This window comes from Gallinula chloropus (assembly GCF_964237585.1).
Source record: "Gallinula chloropus genome assembly, chromosome: 5".
In the NCBI taxonomy this organism is placed as follows: domain Eukaryota; kingdom Metazoa; phylum Chordata; class Aves; order Gruiformes; family Rallidae; genus Gallinula; species Gallinula chloropus.
The window spans coordinates 49,105,418-49,127,563 of record NC_140090.1 but is presented as its reverse complement, the minus strand read 5'-3'; the positions used below and the strand labels follow the sequence as shown (position 1 = coordinate 49,127,563).

The following is a 22,146-nucleotide window of genomic DNA, read 5'->3' as shown; positions in this document are numbered from 1 at the left end:
GCACTCTGCTTCTCACACACCATCATTGCTGCTGTGTTTCTGAGAGCAACGCAAGGTCAATAGCTAAGTGCAATTACCTATATTCTCCAAAAAGTAACAATACTATCTATATTAATAAGCGACTGAAAAACAAGGATTTTTTTTGAACTCACTTTTGGAAGGGACACGCAGATTGGATCGTACCACTTGCAAGGAGTCTGCTTGAACTCGGAGCTCATAGCTTTTCACACTTTCATAATCCAAAGCCTTTTTAACTGAGATCACGCCTGTTCTGTTATTAATAGCAAACACATCTGAAAAACAGAAAAAAACAGAAGTAACTTTCAAAGATGCATAAACACTTTTTTAATGCTTAAGTGCTGCTTCTATTTTAGTGTTGACCCTGTTGTCTGACACTGTCTCCAGAAACTTGTTCCCTGCTTCAGGCCTCTAGAAGCCCATCTAACTCCTCCATGCTCCTGTCTTCAAAGGAACACAGCAGCTGAATGAGACCCGGTACCAGAATAACCCACTTGGGGACACACTGGCAAGAGAGAGAAGACAAACATCCCACCCTCACACAAAAAGGAGGATGGGATGGGGAGTTCTTCCATATCCCCCACAGAATTCTGCATCATTTTACTCAGCAACATCTAGGTGGATCATGGTGAGTGCCCAAAGAGGATGCAAAGGTAGGAATTTAACTGCCAGACTCTAACCTCATACTTGTGGCTACAGCATGGCAAAGCCTGTAGTGCCTTAGATTGGATTTCCTAGCAAGAAGTTTGATGCCATCAGAGCTATTTGTACTCTTCCTCCAGTATGCCATGGATTCACACCATGTGGTACCAACGTGAACTTTGCATCCACAACGTATCCACAAAGATCTCATTATATTTTAATTGTAATTGTAATTCTGCTAATTAATACACTCTTTAACTGATGTCTAAAGCCATGACAAGGCAGTCCCTCCTGTTCACATGGATGAGATGGCATTTCATCTCAGCAGCTTTATTCCAAATCACTATTACTGAAGACTGTAATGCACAGGCTGAGCAGAATCGCTAAGGCTGAAGTGTCAGTACTCACCCTCATCATTTCCTGAGACAATTGAATACACAATGGTCTGGTTCAAAGCGGCCGCTGTAACAACTGTGACCACAGTTCCTTTTGGTGCACTTTCGCTCACTGGCGGGGGTCTGCAGAATTGAACAGAAACATTTGTGTTATCTTCCAGTTGCCTGAACTGCAGGTCACTGAAACTTAATCCTCCATTCCTCTATTAGGCTGCCAAAGTGGGATGCTCCCTTATTGCGGGAAAGGCATATTAAACAGGCAAAGGTTTAACATTCTTCTGCAAACAAAACTAAGTAAGAAGTCTAACTGACACAAGGTGATAACATAAAGGTAGAACAGTTCTTTGGTGTGAGAAATGGAAAAGCAGGGAATAACAACTAGAAAACAGAAACACAAGAATCAACCGCAGACTGATAAACTGCAAGGAAAATTTAGAATAGAATAGCTCTCTTACAGGACTAACCTCTTCTAAGAAATTTCAGTAAATCCACTCCTGGGTAAGCCTCTAACATTTAAACAGCAAGCACTTTAAAGACACCTCTTCCACAGGAATTTCTCCTCTTCAGAAAGATCCAAAAGTCTTCCCGACAGCACATTTTGGTACTAAAAGCCATGATGCTTTTCAGGAAATCAACTGCAACCCAAGCATACCTACATGTCCTCTAAGCATTGACAAAACTGTTTCTGAGTGACTGAGGACCAAACACGTAAAGAAAGGAGATTATACTGCTAACGCATCATCACCTCATCTCCTTCATACCCCACAAACACTGAAAACTGAGCATCTCGTGTTCAGCAGCTTCCTCATGTAGAAAGGAAATGCGGGAAAGAATTACATCACTTTTTACTATTTGAATGCTATCTCCTCAGAAAACCATAGAATCATAGAATCATAGGGGTTGGAAGGGACCTCGAGAGATCATCGGGTCCAACCCCCCTGCCAAAGCAGGCTCCCTAGCTCATATTGCACAGACAGGTGTCCAGACGGGTCTTGAATATCTTCAGAGAAGGAGACTCCACCACCTCCCTGGGCAGCCTGTCCCAGGGCTCTGTCACCCTCACTGAGAAAACATTCTTCCACATGTGGGTGCAGAACTTCCTGTGCTCCAACTTGCAGCCATTGCCCCTTGTCCTGTCTCCACAGACCACTGAAAAGGGGCTGGCTGTTTCCCCCTGCATCCCATACTGAAGATATTTATAAGCATTAATAAAGTCCCCCTTTAGTCTTCTTTTCTCCAGGCTGAACAGTCCTGGCTCACTCAGCCTTTCCTCACAGGGGAGATGCTCCAGGCCCTTAATCATCTTTGTAGCCCTTCTCTGGACTCCCTCTAGGAGATCCCTGTCTTTTTTTTATATCAGGGAGCCCAGAACTAGATACAATACTCCAGGTGGGGCCTGACCAGGGCAGAGTAGAGGGGGAGAATTACCTCCTTCGACCTGCTAACCACACTCATCCTGATGCTCCCCAGGATCCCATTGGCTCTCTTAGCCACCAGGGCACACTGCTGGCTCATGGCCAACCTGTCATCAACCAGGACCCCCAGGTCCTTCTCCACAGAGCTCTTATCCAGCAGGTCATTCCCCAGCCTGTACTGATACAAGCGGTTATTCCTTCCCAGGTGCAAGAATCTACACTTGCTTTTGTTGAACCTAATTTGATTTCTCCCTGCCCAGCTTTCCAGCCTGTCCAGGTCTCGCTGAATGGTAGTGCAGTGTTCCTGCGTGTCAGCCACTCCTCCCAGCTTTGTATCATCGGTGTACTTGCTGAGGGTGGATGCTATTCCCTCATCAAGGTCGCCAATGAAGATATTAAACAGGACTGGACCCAACACTGAGCCCTGGGAAACACTGCTAGTCACAGTTCTCCAGTCAGATTCTGCTCCACTGATCATCACCCTCTGAGCTCGGTCCGACAGCCAATTCTCAACCCACCTCACTGTCCACTCATCTATCCCACGCTCTCTCAGCTTTGCTATCAGGATGTCATAGGAGACAGTATCGAAAGCCTTGCTGAAGTCAAGGTAGATGACATCCACTGCTCTCCCTCCATCTACTTAGCCGGTGATGATATCATAGAAGGCTATGAGATCTCCCCTTGGTGACTCCATGCTGACTACTCCTCATGACCTTCTTCTCTTCCAATTGCTTGGAGATGGCATCCAGAACAAGCTGTTCCATCACCTTTCCTGGGACAGAAATGAGGCTGACTGGCCTATAGTTGCTGGGATCCTCCTTCTTGCCCTTTTTAAAGACAGGAGTGACATTGGCTGTCCTACAGTCTTCAGGCACTTCTCCTGTTCTCCAATACCTGTCGAAGATGACAGAGAGCGGCTCAGCAATCACTTCCGCCATCTCTCTCAGCACACGTGGAAAAGGGTATGAGGTACGTTTTGAGGTGCCATCTCCTCAAGGAATCCGTAACTACTTCAGAACAAATTATGCCAATGCACTTACAGCTGCAACGTAAACTATCTCAAAAAGGCCAAGTGAGACTCTTGCTGAGTATTTCAGTCATGCACTCATCTTCAAAATTCTGGACAAAATAAGTACTTGCTTGCATTTCAGAGAATATGTTATAACATCCCTCTGTTGCCCTGCCATGCTTTTCAAATGCTCCACCCCACTGTATGTTTTCTGTACCAAGGGCAGAAAAAGCTGGAACCCCAGTTTGCAATCCAAACACTGAACCCAAGCCATCACACAACAAGAGACCCACAGCCTGCCCTTGACCTCTGCCTCACAAGCATTTTCTTTCAGATGAATATTGGTTTGAAGACACCAAAGGCAAATCACGCCAACTGGGCTAAGAGATGTGACCCCTTCCCCACCCCCTGGCCTACCTCTGCTCCTTTCCTTGCTTGGTAGGTTCCCCTCACTGTGGAGGGCCTGGTCTCTCCTAAATTAAGCCATGTAATTTCACTCAGTGTGGTGAGGTTTCACAGTGCTACTGCACAGCCCAGGGCCTTCCCCAGTACAAATAATGGGGAGAACACAGCAGTCCAGGTTGAGCCTCCCTGGGTCACACAGTAAACAGTGGCCAGACTGATCACCGACCTCCCAATTTCTTCACAGGAAAGGATGATGCCAAGTTCACTTTACTAGCGCACATATGGATGGAGCTGATCACTCCAGCCTCAAGTGTGCTATCAGCTGTAGAAATAGAGCTCATTATTGCTACCTGATTTATTAAGCCGCAAAACCAGAGCTATAAAATACTTATTAACATGAATTTACCAATGTCAAAGTTAATTTTGGAGACAGGAATAAACGTTGTCAAATCTGAAGGCATTTGAAGCTTTGACCTCTGATAAGGTCAGAGATGCGGGCTAGCAAGGAAAATAAAGATCCTTTTCACGTTCCATTATATATTGTTTGCTTTTTTTTCTGAAGGTGCCTCATTTGAACAAAGACCCTCACGCCTGTGTGCACACAAAGCCCACGATTCATCTGAAGCACACGCTTTTGGTATATTCTTTTAATGGAAATGGCCTTCCCCTCTGACACCAATATCAATTAGCTTTTGGGGTTTCTATGAGAGGCTAGAGAGGCAGCATACCAAAAACCGCCACAGTAATTGCATTGATTTCGTTTCCTTGATTTATCTACAGTTATCAGGATGAACGGGAGCAATGCGTCAGCTGTATTAAAACATACAGCCCGTCACTTTGGAGCATTTTACCAAATTGTAGAGAAGTGAACCAGCAAAAGACAACGGTATTCAGCTGACAAGCACAAATAAGCTTTCTCTGGGGAGAAGTTAATTATTTTCCAATTTTTGAATGACTAAGATGTATAACAGTGCTTTCTTTCAGCCTTTAAGCACTCTATATTTTTGAAGCTGTTTCAAGGGCCAGGCAAGGGCCTTTTTACGCAATAATTTTACATTACTGGATGATGAAGGCTGGGTATTTTTGCAAGAAGATGTGACACTAGCAAAGCAGTGCAATCCAGTTCAAGCCACTCAGAGAAAGCTTAGAAAACTGACAGCGCAACGAAAGGGCTGTCACCGCTGTGACTTCTGACTTCAACGCATGGGTAGGATTCATCTGAAGGTATTTCTGTCTGATCACACCTGCAACTAACTGCCTGTTGAGCCACGGAGTGGAAATGCCAATGGAGCTGTTACCCCGCGGGCTCTGACCATACCTAGCAGCACCGATTTATGCGAAATGCTTTAAGTAAAACAGCTGCTTTCTGCGCATCCAAACAAAACACCTTTTTAAACACGGGATTTCTAATAATCCCTCCCCCCCAACACTTACATGTGTGGCATCCACATCGCTAAATGTAAAAAGGCCTTATATATGTTACCATGATAATCCCCTTGTGCCCCGTAAGCCTTGGGGTGAAATGGGATAAACAGCAACAGACACACACAAGTCACCTTGGCTGCAACTCGGTCTTCTCAAATCCTTGCTCCTGAGCACCTCCTGAGTATGACAAAATAACTCTATACTTTGCACAGTATGACTCTGTTTTCATAGAGTTATTTCACTCTATGGAAGCTTCACTCTGTTACTTCACTCACATGTCATTTCCCTGTAACTGTCACAGTAATGTACAATTTAGGTTGGTTGATCTTCACTTCCATGTTTTCACAGAAATAGTAGATGTTATGATCCTTGGATACAGGTGAAGCCACCCAACATGCCCAACCCCATCCCAACAAGCTGTGGTGGGAAAAGAGGGCATGAAGACAGTGAAGGGTAAAGAAGGAGCAGCCTCAATCACTTTGTGCTGAGCTAAGATTCGCATCTGACAGCCTCAGCTTTGGAAAGAACAAAGTCACTTAAAATAGACAAAATACACATTCAGTAATAGGCCTTCTGGCCCTCTCTGTTGATTTAATTACCCCTGGAGAAGTTTAAGATGTGCCTGAATTTCTCCAAGGCCTCTATCGCACTGCGTACCACTTCAGTGTGAAACCCTCCCTCAAAATGTGCCTGTCCCTCATAAAAAAAAGGCAGGTCCAAACTAGAAAAACAACAGGATTAAAAGAAAGTCACTGTTTATACATGAAAACACTGGGAAAGGATACAAATTGTACAATAATACTATCTTTTAATTAGCTATCAATCATCCATATCTTGACCTGAGGGGGAAATAGGGAGCTAAACACATACCAAATACACCGCAGGGCAGGATTACTTCTAATGTCCAGGATGAAATTTTAACTTCTCCTCTCTTCTGCTTTTTTCCCTTTGCTAGACACGTCAGCCTCTCATCCATTTTTCCATTTGCCTGACACCCAATATACTTTAAATTTACCATGAAACTTCTCTATCTCCAAAAGCACGAACAAGAGATTTAATCAAAAATTAAATTTCAAACCCATCAAACCCAGTAATAAATTGGAAAATTGGTTTAGTACTGAAGTTCAACAGTATGATGCTGATGTACCAGACACTTCAGTCGACTCTACTTTGGAGATTATATTTTAGTTCATGAAGGTCCACAAGCATACCTTGGAACTTAAGTATTTTATTTTTCTGTTTAATTACATCACTAAGGTTCTAAGCTTGACTTGATTAAAATGTCATTTGGACCTCTCCTGAGAAAATCACCTCCCTTTCTTCTCTCCCATGACAGCTTCTTCAAGCGTTCTTTTTGGCCTCAGGTACTTTTAATTCTCAAGGGCATTCTACCTGAAGCCAGTCCACCCTCTTCAACCTGAAGCATGTCCCTGAGCAGCAGTACCCATCCCTGCAGAGGCTCTTGTCCCCCAGCTCCTTGTGAGAAGTGATTTCCTTTGGCTTTGTGTCCATCTGATACTTTGCATTAAAGAGAAACTCGGTAAGCCATTAAAACCAACCAAACACACGTACATCTCTGGAGAGAAGTCAAGAGTAGAGAGTGCTCTGGAGTGTCTAAAATGAGGGTAGTTAACGGCAAAGTTATATGGAATGTAGAATAGCAAGGAGAAGCACTATGAGTAGAAACAATTCCATCAGTCTGGCCTACGCAGCCGGGTTTTTAAAGTTGTGGAAAAAAAAACCCCGTTAAAGTTTCTGATTGGTGTGGCAAAACAAAAAGGAAAGAAACAAGAAAGGAAAAAGCAAATATCATGACTGCAACTCAATCCTCTCCCCAAAGCATTTACACTGCCTTGCCTGCCTTCCTTGTTCAGAAAAAGGACCATGCCGCATGTTCGAGCAATACTTGATCGATTTGTGAAATTTTCAGTTTCCTGTACATGCAACCATTAACAATCCAAACGGTCTGACAGAGGCTTTTTTTTTTTTTCTTCCTGGAAAAGAATATTTTCTGCTTCATTATATATACTTTTCATGCCGTTTATCTTGAAAGCATCCTGCAAAGGATCATGTATTCCTTACGGCACTTAATATCTTTGCTTTTTGTCTCAATTCTGAAATTGGTTGAAGACACACTGACCTTTTCATGGTATTTATCTCTCAAACAGCTGACAAGGGAGCCTGGACACTGTTACAGCCAACCTCTGTCCTAACCTATTCTCTTCTAAACCAAATGTCAGTTTTTGCTTCCCTCTCCTGGGGTAGCTGGGTGACATGCAGCTATCTCCCTTCCACTGTAATATTTCATTGGTAGGGAGAAAAAAATACCTACCAGGAGAGTTTGCTTTCCCAGTGGTAAAAAGGAGTTTTGAATAAAATGCAATGTAGCGCTGCTGAAACAAGAAAAATGGGGAGGAAAGTGTGACACTTCTATGACACTGTAATCACCTGTTCACTCATTTTTCAATGGCAAACCATGCTTCAGTATTTGCTGTAGAAATAATTTAATTTCCTAACTTCTATAACCACATGCTGAAGTGCTCCTTCTTATCCTTTTATTGCAAAGAAATTATCCAAAAGAGCATCCTGCAAAGGATCATGTATTCCTTATTGCACTTAATATCCTCACTTTCTGTCTCAATTCTGAAAATGGTTGAAGAGGCATACTGACCTTTTCATGGTATTTATCTCTCAAACACCAGGAGAACACCACCGTAAAGCATCGATTCCCAAGGCAGTGTTGCATGCATTTCCCTGAAGCCAAACTGCCACTGCCACACAAGGCAAATCAAAAATGCATGTTGGAACCTCTGCATCATCTCTCTCAAGCATCAGTTGGAGGAAAACAGTTACTATTCCACTCCCCCCAATGCCACATAAAAAACACTGCTTAACTCTTTTTCATGTTCTTCATTCGTAAAATGTAAATTCCATTATGTTATGGATATCCTAGGAAAAGGATTATCCAAAAGGATGCTTTCCATCTACTGTCATTAAACAAAGGGCTTTTGAGGGATCAAACTAAACCACTCCTGCTGCAAGAAGGGGAAATGATCCCCAAGCTGAGCACTGCTTAAAATGGGAGTGGGCTCTTCTAATTGGAAGGGAAGAAGGAAGCTCAAGTAAACAGAGACTGAAAGCAATACAGTTTGGGAGCAGCCCGATGAAAAGCCAACTGCATTGAAGCAGAAATTTATATCCTGCCACTTCGGCTTGTGGTTTCATTTAGGAAGCAGCTCAATTCCCTGAATGATGCTGTGTTACTTATATGGAACAAATGATGATTTCTCAAATTACTTCTCAAAGCGATCTGTCAGAGACAAGTAGGTAACTCAGTGAGACGACAGCCACTGCTGCCTGCAATGCAAAAATGTTCCCTTCCCCTCCGAAGTGGAGGTGTGATCTTTTGGGATTTTTTCCCTCTATCCTGCTCTTGCTTTGAACAAAAGGCATTCTCAACTGCTGTCCTCATTCCTGAGGAGAACTTCTCAATCCTCATTTTCTTCAAGACGTACAAATTAACCTGTTCCTCTCCCTGGAATAATTAATTTCTTTCAATACTTGTCTTTTCCTCTCATGCACTGTAAAGAGGGATGACTGAATCAGTAGGATATTCATGATGCAAAGCAGCACCATTGCTCCTATGGTGCAGCAGGATGCTGTCCTGTGCCAAAGGGCACCTTTTTGAAGGAGGCAGCAAATTAGAGATATTTCAAATGTGAAATGCTCAAAGCCTCTGTGCAGGATTCCCCATTCCCTATCGCATAATAACTGCTTGAATTGAACCCAACAGCAGTAAACCAGAGACCGGGGCAAAGCCTCTTGGGATAACTCTTCGAACGGACTCCTGATATGCCTTCATAATTTTGTTTTGTTAAATCCTAGGATACAGAGCTATTCGCTTTGATGGTATCTGCCTACTGTGTTGGTGGATTTAATTAAATGGAAAACATTATATTGTATCATCTACTGAGCAAGCGAGAGGTCTGCGTGTCACAAAATCTCACTTTTTAGCCAGAACCCATTTTCACAGTAGAGTGGTGTCGCTAGCAGAGAAATAGAATGCCATGCTACATTTACATCAAGTAATATCCTCAAATTTGCAGCGTCACGTGATTGGAACCAAACTTCAGATTGCTGTACAAGAGGGGAGGCATTTCCAAACAGGTTGGGGACCTATAACACAGTACTAACAGAAGTGAAAAGTTTCCAGTACTTCCCTTCTTCTGCCACGGAATGGCTCAACACCTGTTTAATGTGTCCACAGGCAATAATTAGGAACCAGTGATGCTACTTTCTGTTAACATTTAATTTCCTGCTGCAGCAGCACATTGCTATTAGCAATGACCTTCGAGTAGCAGAGGATGTGGTATTTATTAATTAACAAAACCAGAAAAAAGATCCCAAGTCCCTTTGAACTTTCACTTTTTAAAATGAGAATGTACTCGTAGAGAGGACAGGCTTGCAAAAAAATAATAAAAAAAATCAATCTTTTATATTCATCTGATGTTTTCGCTGTTGTGTAGCACTACTAATTATGATCTGTTAACTAAGAAATGAAAGTGCTGCCATTACCTGTTTGGAAGAAATGGAAACTTCTGGATCAATTACTTGCTCTGGAGTTCAATCAAGAGGTGATCTGGGTAGAGCTGTCTGGGCAAGAGAAATAATAGCCTGGGAAAGGAGCACTGATTTCATTTGCCCAAGTAAGTGATGCATTGCCAGTGATGTGGCTGTTTCACCGGATCAAAGTCAGCATTACTAACCTTAATCAACTGTGCGACCGGCCACAGCCTGTCTCAGGCAGTGATGCAAGAAGTGGCATGTACTGTGGGGATGCAGCCCTCCCTCCTCTGCCTTGCTGTGCCCCACCACAGGCCCTCACTCTGCAGGCTGTCACTTTGGCCAGGCAATGGCAGGGGGTCCGGACATGGCTGACAACTGCTCATGTGTCAGGTTCAGTGCCTGGGCCTCCCTCAGCGCTTTGGAGAATTGGTAAAATCCGACTGACTGCCAAGCAACCCTCAGGGATATGCATCAAGAGTATCAGCAGCAGTGTCCTTCCCTGGCAGCAGAAGGTCAAGCAGGCTCAGAGGTGGACTAGCCATCTACAATTACATGTCCACATGTTACAGGCCCTTGATTCTTTGTGACTTTTGCCTCTACACGCTTTGCGTTTTTGCAGAACAAGCAAATGACACTTGGTTTGGAAAGCACGTTATTCAGCAGGCACTGCTGCTGTCGGCTCTCTCTGAGTCAGATTTAATATCCATGACAAGGACAGACAAGGATCTAAGTAGGTAAGGATCCCCATAGCTGCTGCAGGTAAACGCAGCAGCTTCAGAAGGAAGATCCAGGCTAGTAAGGCCAGTACATCCTGTAGCACCAGCTGAGGGGGTGGCACCTAGGCTCACATCTAGGGATGTGCTGGAGAGAGCTGAGACCATTGCAGAGCGCCAGTGTCCCCAGAAGATGGTCAAGGAGCACTGGGTATGGATCATTTGGCCCTTATGAGCTACTCTAACAGCCTCCCTGGGGTGGGATCTGCCCAAACTGCTGGACCAGACCATGCTGACCTGCGGCCTGGTGCTCTGCTTCTCACAGGGCATGACTACGGTGAGGAGGAATGGCCTAAAGCATCCCACACCCAGGCTGATGGGACGCTGGGCCTTGTCTCACCAGTTCCCACCAGAAGGTGCAACAGATGTCTTTCTGCTGTGCTTAAGCAGTCGTTTCTCCAGTCATTAGGAAGCAACTCCATTTTATCACTCACTTGTCATAAAGCAACTGCTCCATCTTGTATTTTACAGTTCTCAGAGCTCTCAGCTGTTTTACACATAGACCAGAGCAGCACTGAGAAGTCTCCAGTATCATTTCCAATCCAAACAAAGAAAGTGAGGGAAAAGAGACTAATTAATTTGCCCCACATGATGTAATAATGCAGAGGGAGAGCCAGTGAGTAAAACATAAATCCCCGACTCTCATCTACTTGACTGCTGCCTCTTGTGGAAGTCACTTTAAGCCAGGGATACTAATCAATCAAAGCCTTAGCATGAAAAGGGCTCCAAGAGAGCCCCTGATGTGCCGGCGTACTTCTAGGGGAGCAGAGAGTTGCCAGACCAACAGCTCAAGGCAGAGCTGCACTTTTATCTCCCTATCTGCCTAACACGGCGATGCCTTTTTGATCGTGCCATCTGGTCCCCTCTCCCTTAGTTTTCTGTATTTCTTTCTGATTTGTAATATATGCTGCAACTGCACAGGCAGCTTTAGTCTGTAAAACTGCTGAACTGTGACCTTTTTCTAAATACACAGAAATTAAGTTTGTAAAACAGCTAGAAAAATAACGCTGGAATCATCCAGATTACGATAATTCCACAAGCAAAGATCAATGCTAATCCACTCTATAGCCACTAATTCTCAATCCTTCAGAAATTCTAGTGTCCACATCCAACTGTTTATCATTTTGCAAGCAGCACCATTACTCTGTGCTGACATTTACCCTAAAGATACACTATGTCAACTGAAAAATATGGTTATATGAAACCTGCCAGTTCCAGCTTGCATCGCTGTCAAGAAACCAAACGCCAAGTGAAGTTTGCAGAGTGTGACGGTCCCTGAAAACCTGAGGAATCAAAAACAATCCTGTTCCAAAACGTCTGAGAGACTGTCAGAGCTGAATCAGAAAGTTTTGGGGTTGTTTTCATTTAATTTCTGATGTGAAGAATATGCCCAGGAAAAATTCTAAAGAGCTCTCCTCCAATTGTGCATCAAAGAATTTACCCAGAATGGAGTAGCAACATTTCTTTGGAAAGAGAAACCAGGCTATTTAGCTAATCCTGATGAGTTCTCAAGGAGGAGAAGATAACATGGGTTATTCAGTTATCACCTAAAGCTATGAGTGGTATGAGCCACTTTTTACTTAAAGCTTGCTTTATTGAAGTGAAATGAAGCTCCCATCTCCTTGGACAAAACTGGAGCTCCCAGTGGCCTCAGGAGGCGTGAGCTCAGTTCATCTTTCTGAAGTAAATGAGAGCTCTGCCTGTGCTCCTGGAACACTTGGAATTGCATTTGTCACCAGGACGAGCTCCTTAAAGGTGAAAGCCATTCAGAATAAAGTTATAAGAAAAAGGAAACAAACCACATTACTAAGCATGGCCCTAGCAGAAAAGTCTCCTTTGCTGCTCCAGTCCCTATCTGGGGATTCATTTCCCCAAAACCTGGAGCAGCTTGGAAAGGTCTCATAGTTCGCATGTTTCCATGTCTTTCTGTTCAACATAGCTACAAATGGGAACAGTTTCTTGAAAGCAGTAACACAGAGAGTTAAGTCTATTACAGAAAGGCTTTAAATGTTACTCAAAACTCCCATGTGTTCACATGATATCTGAAATTACAGAATCAAATGGAAACATTTTAATTTAAAGCTCTACCTTTCCCTACATTACCTAAACAATACTTCATACACAAATGATATCACAGAATTCTATAATCTCCTGAGTTGGAAGGGATCCATCAGGATCATCGGGTCCATCCATCTCCTGGCTTCAACACAGGGCCAGCCCAGTCTGAGCATGGGACTGAACACATTGTCCAGACACTTCTTGACCTCAGTCCAAATCAGTGCTGTGACCATTTCCCTATATCTAATAAAATACAGGGAGCAGCAGGACTAATCTCTCTCAGAAAGACTCCTTCAGCAAAGGATAATCATTTGCACCATCATTAAACGCACAGTTTATAATTTGCACTATTCCTTCAGATTTCACAGTTGCTTCAAGATTAAATACAAAATTAGTAGAGGACCTGCAGTATTAATCTGGTTTTAATTTCTTCAAGCTATTGCTTCAAAATGCTAATTCTGTCATCAGGAGGAGCAGTGGAACATGCATCATGGATCTCTGCCTGAGCGCCTTCACATATCATTAGGGTCACATACAAACCCCATTACATTCCGATACCTGTCATGTCGCTACACATAGGACAGCAAGGTTGCTGGAGCTTCTTGGTATCATGAGGCTGGTTACACTGATCATATTGCTTCCCATTAGCATACTGATGTCAAACTGGTTTTGAACATGTTCCATGTAACAAAAGTTAATAAACTAATCAGCCTTTGCACCTGTTTTAGTTTTTACTTAATTTTAAGAAAATAGGGTTGATTTTATTAAACTCTCAGGAGGAAAACTTTATCAAGTAATGACTCTATAGTAACAATAACCATCATCTGCACTTCTAATGCCAAAGAGGGTAGGTCTGAATTCCCTTGTGTCCCACAGGAATGGCGTACGGGATCAAAATACATTCAGACTGGAGGGTACTTAATCCAGAGCCACCGTAATCTCAGCTACAGCTGCAAGGCACAACATTGCTTGTTTATTCACATGACTGTCATTTTCAACAGCTTCCAAGATGGTAATTTCAAACACATGTCACTGTCATTGTCATCTACAGCACAGATCTTTTCAGCTGGAGACAACCAGTCAAGGCGGTGAAATGGCACTGCTATCGTATGCCACCAGGGAGTGACTGGCTGCCCAGTAACTTGTGGCTAAGAGAAAGAAGCAACTCTGGAGTGCTGCAAAAAAATGATCCCACGTGCAATTTTGCACAGTCATTCTTCAGGTGGACTGGAGCACTGGCTGCTCTCTCCTCACAGCAGCACCCAATTTTACTTCCTAAAGGATTGTTAACATCAGTAAATATGCTGTCAGCTCTAAGTACACAATGGTTTTGGTTCGCATCTTATTTTTGTGTCTTATGTCCTTCCATGAGCCACAGTGCACAGCAGAAGGTACAAATGTTGATGTACATGCAGGTGAAGTGCTTCCAAGCTGGCAACATAGTATTTTCATGGCCCACATACCTCAAACAAGCATTCAAATGGGAACTTGCTTCAACTTAAAAAATAGTAGCTGCAATATGAACGGATAAATGTTTACCGGTATTCATCCTGCGTAAACCGTGGAATTACTGAAGGCTGCAGTACAGCGATCTCTACAGTCGTGGTGTTGAACTTCACAGGATCCCCGTCATCATATGCAATGACCACTAACTGTAAACAATAAAGAAAATCACTCTCTTGGTATAAGCAAGAATATTTTCATGTTGACTCGCAATGATACTTGCTGTATTTTCAGGGTCTAACAAGCCGGATGAGATTTTCACTGCAAACTAAACATTGTGTAAGAACAAACACAGAGGAAAAGGGTGACAGCCATCCCAAGTTGAACCATCTACTAGAAAATGTACAGAAACACAGAAAAATGGAATTCAAATATAACAATCTTCTACAAACACCTCTCCAAAACACATTGCCAGCTTCAAGTACATTTTTCAAGGGATTTCCTTCACATCAAACCACAGGCTGTCCTTACTCAGAACTCCAGAATCAATTGCAACTTCTTAAGGATATAGAATCATAGAATCATCAAGGTTGGAAAAGACCTTCAAGATCATCAAGTCCAACTGTCATTCCTATACCACCATAACCTCTAAACCATCTCCCAAAGTGCCACGTCTACCCATTTTTGAACAGCTCCAAGAATGGTGATTCCACTATCTCCCTAGGCAGCCTGTTCCAATACTTCACCACTCTTTTGGTCAAGATATTTTTCCTAATATCCAATCTATGCAGTTCAGTTCTACTTTTTTGTGTTTTTAATTGAAAAATCATCTATAATTCCCAATAAAACAAAGAGAAAAAAGCACTAGGTAAGAATTCTGTCACTTATGTTAATATCTAAGACCAAGGTCTGATATCAAAACAAAAAGATGCACATTATCTCCTCAAAAAAAAATAATTCTCTTAAGGATCTTAAGGTCCCTCTGTATGCTAAAACATGGACAAGACCAGAGACCTTCTCCAAAGATGGCCTATGATAAATCTTTTGCTTATGTGATCTTAACTCATGTCTATTTGCTTATGTAATCTCTGCTTGCCTACTGGGACAAACAAGTTCACCTGCTTTCATGTGAAGATGAGCTATCTGCTAGTGAAAGGGTTAGACCAGCCCACTGGATATGGAGCAATGGGCAGTTTTCTAGTTTCCCCTCTCCCTAAATCTGTCCTTAATTCAGGAGGTAACCAGATGAAACAGGTCAGCAGTGTATTCTAGCAAAGGGTTTTCAACTCATTCCTGCAGGGCCAAGCAGAATAGGTGGGTGAAGGGACAGCTGAAAACAAAAGTAGCTATTTTTTCAGCCAATACATCATGGAAGTCACCAGTGCATGATAGCCTAATTGCAGAATGAGTATGTTAAAAGTGGGTTGGAAAAAATCACAGAAAACCCAGATATAATGGTTTGGATCTAAATTCAATGATCTAGAAGGAAATACCAACTCTAAGTCTCCACTATCACTGGTTTCTGAAGTCTTTTCTGCACCACTGCTTTTCTAAGCTTCCAGGTTTTCTGAAAAATAATGCTCTGCTAAATTTACCACTGGTCTGCCCTGATGTAGAGCAGTCTTTATGCAGAAACATAGCTCCATGTCCAGGTCACAAGGTGGTAGGTATCATAGCAAACAGCCACACAAAATAATTATTGAAAAGTAAAAATAAACAGTGTGACAACAGAGAAGCTATGCTCTTGGTGATGTCAACCAAGAGGTAATTCTCTTCTCCTTTGAGTTTTACTATGTTAGTTCAAAATCCGAAGGGACTCAAATGAGCACTGTCCTAAGTTCCTGCTGTGCTACTCCAGCTCACAGGAGTGCTCAATGAGATGCTCAGAAATGAAAGACAGTGGAAAGTTTTATTCCTTATAATGATGTAGTATGCAAATAAACCTCTCTTTAATCGTCATTTCAGAAATAAAACTGAAAAAAGAAACCAGACACACTCCAGTGACCATAGAGAAGGTTGGCAGGTTCCACATAGGGGAATGACATAGAAACCCTCACATATTATAGTTTGTTTTTTGGGGGTTTTTTTTTGCTTACTGCTGCACTTTGATTTTCATTTTGTTCTAGCCCCTCCACTCATGGATTTAAGAGGGGAGAATCTGTCACAGTGATTTTGATTCAATTCATAAGTTCCTCCACTCTAACTACACTTGAGACTCTTCAGGAACAGTAACACCATGGTAGTAATGTAAGTCTCCCCAAGCCAATGTTTCTGCATTACAGCACTTGTGAGCAGAAGTCCCAAACTATCCAACTGGGCAGTAACTTTCTTTACAAGATTCCTCACTGTTCTTCCAAAGGTCTCACCACACTTCTATGCTGTCAGCCCTGTAGAAAACAAAGAGATCAGCAAAGTAACTTCCCTTCAGCTGTCTCCCTCTTCCTTCTGCCCTAACAGTAGCAATCACATCCATTCAAGATGCTTCTGAAATCAAAAAGGCCCCAAACAGGTGCTAGGAAGAACTTAAGGAATCAAAGCAGCAAACAAAATAAACATTTTGCTTCTTTTTATCCAATACTAAGCAACACGGAGAAACAGGAAGGTAAAAGGAACTCCATCAAATGAAGGCAACATTTAGTGACAGCACAGAGCTATGCACATTCGTACCTTGAACACCGTACTTGGCTCTTCGTTTAGGTTTACTCGTGTCACCACACGTCCTGAGTTTTCGTCCACGTCAAAAATGCTGGCGCTGTAAGGAAACTGCACGACATCTACTTTGTATCGGACTCGACTTGCTGGTGTGCCCTGGAAAGCAAAACCAAAGCAATTTTGGTATTCTATACTTTTACACATCTCACAAAGCTGGTAAAGGATTAAAATCCAACACTGTAGAATAGGCCACCACAAACTTGTAGTTTACCCTCCTCAGCATCCCTGCCTTCCTCCAAACATCCTACAGTGACATCTGAGAGGTCCAGTAAGAAAAATGATCAAGCTTTGGAAAGAAGAGAGCTGAAAAACCCATCTACTTAAATACCGACAGAAGCAATGCTCTGGTTCATAACTACTGTGATTTTTAAACGGCACGAGATGGACTCGCCTTAAGTTTAATACACCTTTCAACAATATTCTAATGTATTATAAAAACTCCTTTGAAGTTCAAGGAACTCCGAAATACTCTAAAAGCTTCTACACTTTTTCAGCTTGTCCTCAAGGTCACAGCATCTTGCTGCTGAAGATTGAAAGACGTGTGTTAAATCATTTTCTGACAAGACAGACTACAGCTCTGCATATGGGACATTCACAGACTTCTTCAGAGAAAACAAAAAGAACAGAGCATGAGGTGGCCTGGGGCCTAAATGGACTTTTTCCATATACAAACCAAACAGCAGCATCTGACGGTTTTACTTTTCACCACAGATGAGTGATAAAGAACTAAAGTAATCAAAACCTCATCTCCAAGGCAGCAAACACATAGATTACAGGGCCACAGCACTTCCAAACCAACCCAATACATCCTCTTTCTGGGGCTGAACTGTACTGGTCTAGCAATTTTGGCGCAACCACCTTAAAGCTGACATCTGCACCTTCCTCGCTGAAACAATGAGCTGCTCATGAGGGGTTGTGTGAAGCACGCAGAGGCCTGCGGTCCTCTCTACCTGTAAGAGAAGGCTCCTGCCTCTCAGTGGCACACCGAGCATTGCCACTTTGTGCCAGGTATTGGAGCTCTAAGCACCACGTCAGGAAGCCAAAAGAATACGTTTGGCACATTAGTGGCACCAGAAAACATGGTTCGAATTCACCCTATATTGAAGCCTGCCCGGTGTTGATGGCAAGGAACAAGGATGGACAGCCCACGCATGTGTCACCAATTGTCTGTGTACATATGCACCCAAAAATGCCAAATTCAAAGGGGAATTAGAAGAAGCATTGCCAGAAGGTGTTTTCCAGATCCGTAACTCGGTCTTTTCTAATAGAAAACTCTTTACCTGGTTTAACTGTTTTAACACTAACTGCCTAAATAAATATCAGGAGAATAAAGCCCCCTGAAGAATCCATTACGTTCCAATGATCCCATTCCAGCAGTCGCCCTTCAGAGGATGAGGAGTAACACCACAGCTGTAAGCCCAGCCCAAGAGCCAGTTGTGGCCACATGGCAGAGACAGCAAGGCCCTGGCAGCTTGCACAATCTACCAAATCCCAAAACCAAAAACGGGTGACAACACTCGTCCCTGGGATCTCCACAGTCCCACTGTTCCTGGATAGCACCACAGGCTCTGCTGCTACAGCCACTTTGCCATGCATTCCTGAAGCAGCTTCGTCCCCTCCTTTCTCATTAATATAGAAATATGAAGAGCTGAGAAAGTCCTTGACCGCTTAACTCAACTAAAAACATCAGGGTGTTATCAGCACTGCTTTCATTTTAACACTCAAACACAGCATTCCATCTGCTGCTACAAAAGAATTAACTCCATCCTGACTGAAACCAGGACACCAACAAATCCGAGGGGAAGAATGTTCCTCCGACCAGACCAGGAGACATTGGATGGACAGGATGCCACAGATCTGCAGTGGCAGCTGAAGCAATACAAAAAGGGAATGTTTCCTCACTGGACCTGAAACAATGCGAGAAGAAAACATTGCCCCACTGGACCGGGAGACATTGGACTGACAGGACACTGCAGGTCTGTGGTGGTAACTACTGCAATCTCTTCCTTCCCCACTCTCTCTCCTCCTTTTCCACTCGTTTCCCTCTTTCTTCCACCCTTCTCTCTCATGCTTGTTGTGGGCCAAATAAAGTGACTTGACATGCTGTTTTGAGCCTTAATTCTGTTCTCAGAGAATTACGAAGATCTGCTCATGATAAAACCCCTAATTGGACCTCACTCGGGGGTTAATCCCAGCTGCCCCAAGCCACCCAGAGAGATCTGAGGTCAGTTGGAAAGCAAGGGGGTTTGACCTTTGCCAAACTGGTCTATCTGGTTGTGGATCATGACAAGGTCTTGTCATTGGTATGATTTCAGCTCCTTAATGCTTCCGAGTCTAGACCTCAGATTCGGTTTTGACCTTTACATTATATTTGAACAGACAAAACTGCAAAGCCCCCAGGCTCATTAATAGCCAACTGGTAATTTTCAGCTGTATTCAGCAATATGGTATAAAGCAGCCCTGTGGTTACTGAGATTCAATGTATTATGGCAGCTACCAACTACAATGGAACAGAGAATTTACTCTTGTCAATAGCACCAGAAACAGCTGCAGAAGTGGTTTAAGCTCATTAAATCATATCAATGTTTTGTTTATACAAAAGTGGACTGAAATCATCAGGCAAAATACATAGTCTAAACTAAAAACTTGACTGGAGTGGATCTAGCACAGGTATTTTATATCATGTGAATACATGTTCCTTCCAGTTCCTCAAGGGGCTCCAGGAAAGCTGGAGAGGGGCTGGTGCCAAAGGCAGGGAGGGACAGACCCAGGGGAATGGCCTTTCAGCTGCAGGAAGGCAGCTGGAGAAGTGCTGGGATGCAGAAATCCTTCCTGGGGAGGGGGGAGGCCCTGGCACAGGGTGCCAGAGAAGTTGGAGCTGCCCCTGGATCCCTGGCAGGGTTCAAGACCAGGGGCTTTAGGCACCCTGGGCTGGTGGGAGATGTCTCTGCCCATAGGGGGGGGGGGGTGTGGGGGTGCTGGCGGGGCTCTGGTGGCCCTTCCCACCCACATCTGCCTGGGGTCCTATAGTATATTACCGAGTTGTGTAACTTGGTGTCAGATTTTGCCATGTTAACTTGTGATGAGCAGTTCAATGAATAACCCATACATCAGCATGAGAAAAGTGACCCTCCTGCAAATACTATTTATTTGAATTAAGAATTATAGGGAGCTTATAAGAATCTAATTGGTGGCATCAATTTTACAGCCGTTAGAAAAACCTCAACACGCAAGTCTAAGACTCAACGAGTAAGAGTGCAAGGCAGCCGGGCCACCTTGGCCTCCCTACCCCTAAAACAAGGTGCACATAACACCTTACACGTAACGGGAAATGAGATTGGGCTGGATGCAACCCAGACATTCATGGAGTTTCTGGGGAGACCCGTTCCTCTGCAAGATTACAACTGCAGCAGAGACGCAGCCATTGCCCCCGTAGGGCATGACCCCAGAAGATCCAGCTCAGGAAAGGTTTATTAGGCAGTAAACTGCTTCAGTGCTGTTAGCATGCCAGAGCCTTTACCAGTTCAAGGTCTGCCAGATGTGTCTGGTGAAGTGCTATGTGAAAGACCACACTAATATTAAAAGTATTTTCTGGGACCGTGCACTCTGATGAGTGCAAAAATATTTCAGAGATCGTAGTGTAACAGAGGTGATGATACAACTTCCCCCCCCCGGCATTCTCCGATTCAGTCATTTTTCTTCAACATTATAATTAAGAGGAAATTACCTGCTGAAATCCACTCCATTTGGTTGCAGAGTAATGGTCCTCACATTTGCTTGGAAGACTAAAAGCTATCATCATCATTAAACCTGTACATGCCAGGTAATTTGTTATTAAGTAAACAAAAATCTCATCAGGTTATTGTTCCTGATCTCACTATCAAGCGCACTTTTCTCCTGTCATTTCTGAAAATAACAAAGCAGGGATTTATTTTTTATTTACTGTATTTTGGCACCAATGTAATTAGAAAAATCTCCAGAGAGATTTCCCAGGGAAATCCATTTAGAAGCAAGTTTTAATTATCTCGAATATTAATCATCTTTCGCCTCTGTTCTAAATTAATTTAGATGCATTCCTACATCTACAACAGAGCTCATATACAGCAAGTAATACTCAAAGAAACCACAGAGCGAAGATTGTACTTGGCAGGGACCACGTTAATTTCCTCAAACCAAATTTTTCCTGAGAGTTCAAGCCTAAAAGCAAACTTAGATCTAAAGCTCATCCAGCTTCATTTTTTTTCTTTTAGTGCTGTGTAATTCTTTATGTTTTATTTTTTAGCATGAAACTTGACGAGAGGGCCTGAAAATCTGAATTACTAACTGTGGAAATTCTGCGTTAATTAACTAAAGCCAGAGCCAGCTGAACACAAAGCACATAAACTTTTAAAGCCAGAGACAAAATGACCTCAAGAACAGGTTCAATCTGCAGCGTGTTACCCATATACAAATCTCCATCAGACACTCTGAAATCCAACAGTTTTTTAAAAAGACCAAGCACTGGACTGCCTGGAAATGCTTTGATGTGTAATGAAGTGCCTGTGAAATCTCTGATTAAGGACCTGTTAATATCTTATTTTAGTGGCTGCCAGTAAAACACCAAGGACAATCACTCTCCATTTGACAAAAGGGCTCCAGTGAACAAAAAAGCCTCACAAATTGAATAAACCATTAAATTGGAGGTTTTGGAGCTCTGGAAGCTGGCTTCTCATTAAAATTAGTGCTCTGCATCTGTGCCGTTTGAAATTTCAAATCAACCAAGTCAGAATATGCAGGGGAATCGCCCACAGAAGAAATATCCCAGCTTTTACAGCGATAAACCACAGGGAAAAAAAGGAACACACAGGAAGAGCAAATGCCTCAAGTTCTAGCGATCCTGAGAATATTCACCTTCAGAGAAACAAATCAAGGGAACCAAGCATCAGTCAAATAGCTCTCCTTCCAAAACATTTGGAGGGTTAAGAGCTTTGAGAACAGTCATGATCACCTGGCATCTTCCACTTCAGTAAGACACTAACTGGCTTCAACATAAAACTCTTCTTCTCTCCAAGGATGACCCCAGGTGTCCTTGAACAGCTAGGGGACCTGTACAGCCATCTGTATAACCTGCTGAACAGGGACCCCTTTACCAAGCTAAAAAGCAACCACTACTCAAATCCCTCCACGTGCAACTGTGTCATTTGAAACGGATTGGTAAACTTCAGTACATAACAGGAGATAATGCAGGTTTAAAGCTTTCTCTTGTCATCAAAATATTCCTAGTCCTGAGGGTGATCCTGCTTGAC

At 43.1% G+C, this 22,146-nt stretch overlaps 1 protein-coding gene across 5 annotated transcripts in view; it reads right to left on the bottom strand.

The window, feature by feature from the left end:
- Positions 1-22,146, bottom strand: part of PCDH15 (protocadherin related 15) — a gene marked incomplete at both ends in the record, with an annotated part of 350,568 nt that overhangs the window by 67,506 nt on the left and 260,916 nt on the right. For all 5 annotated transcript variants that reach the window (XM_084265723.1, XM_084265721.1, XM_084265724.1 and 2 more), the window contains 4 exons: positions 153-293; positions 1,069-1,178; positions 14,246-14,358; positions 16,817-16,957. In XM_084265723.1, coding sequence (XP_084121849.1) covers positions 153-293; positions 1,069-1,178; positions 14,246-14,358; positions 16,817-16,957 — 505 coding nt within the window. The remainder of the gene's footprint in view (positions 1-152; positions 294-1,068; positions 1,179-14,245; positions 14,359-16,816; positions 16,958-22,146) is intronic.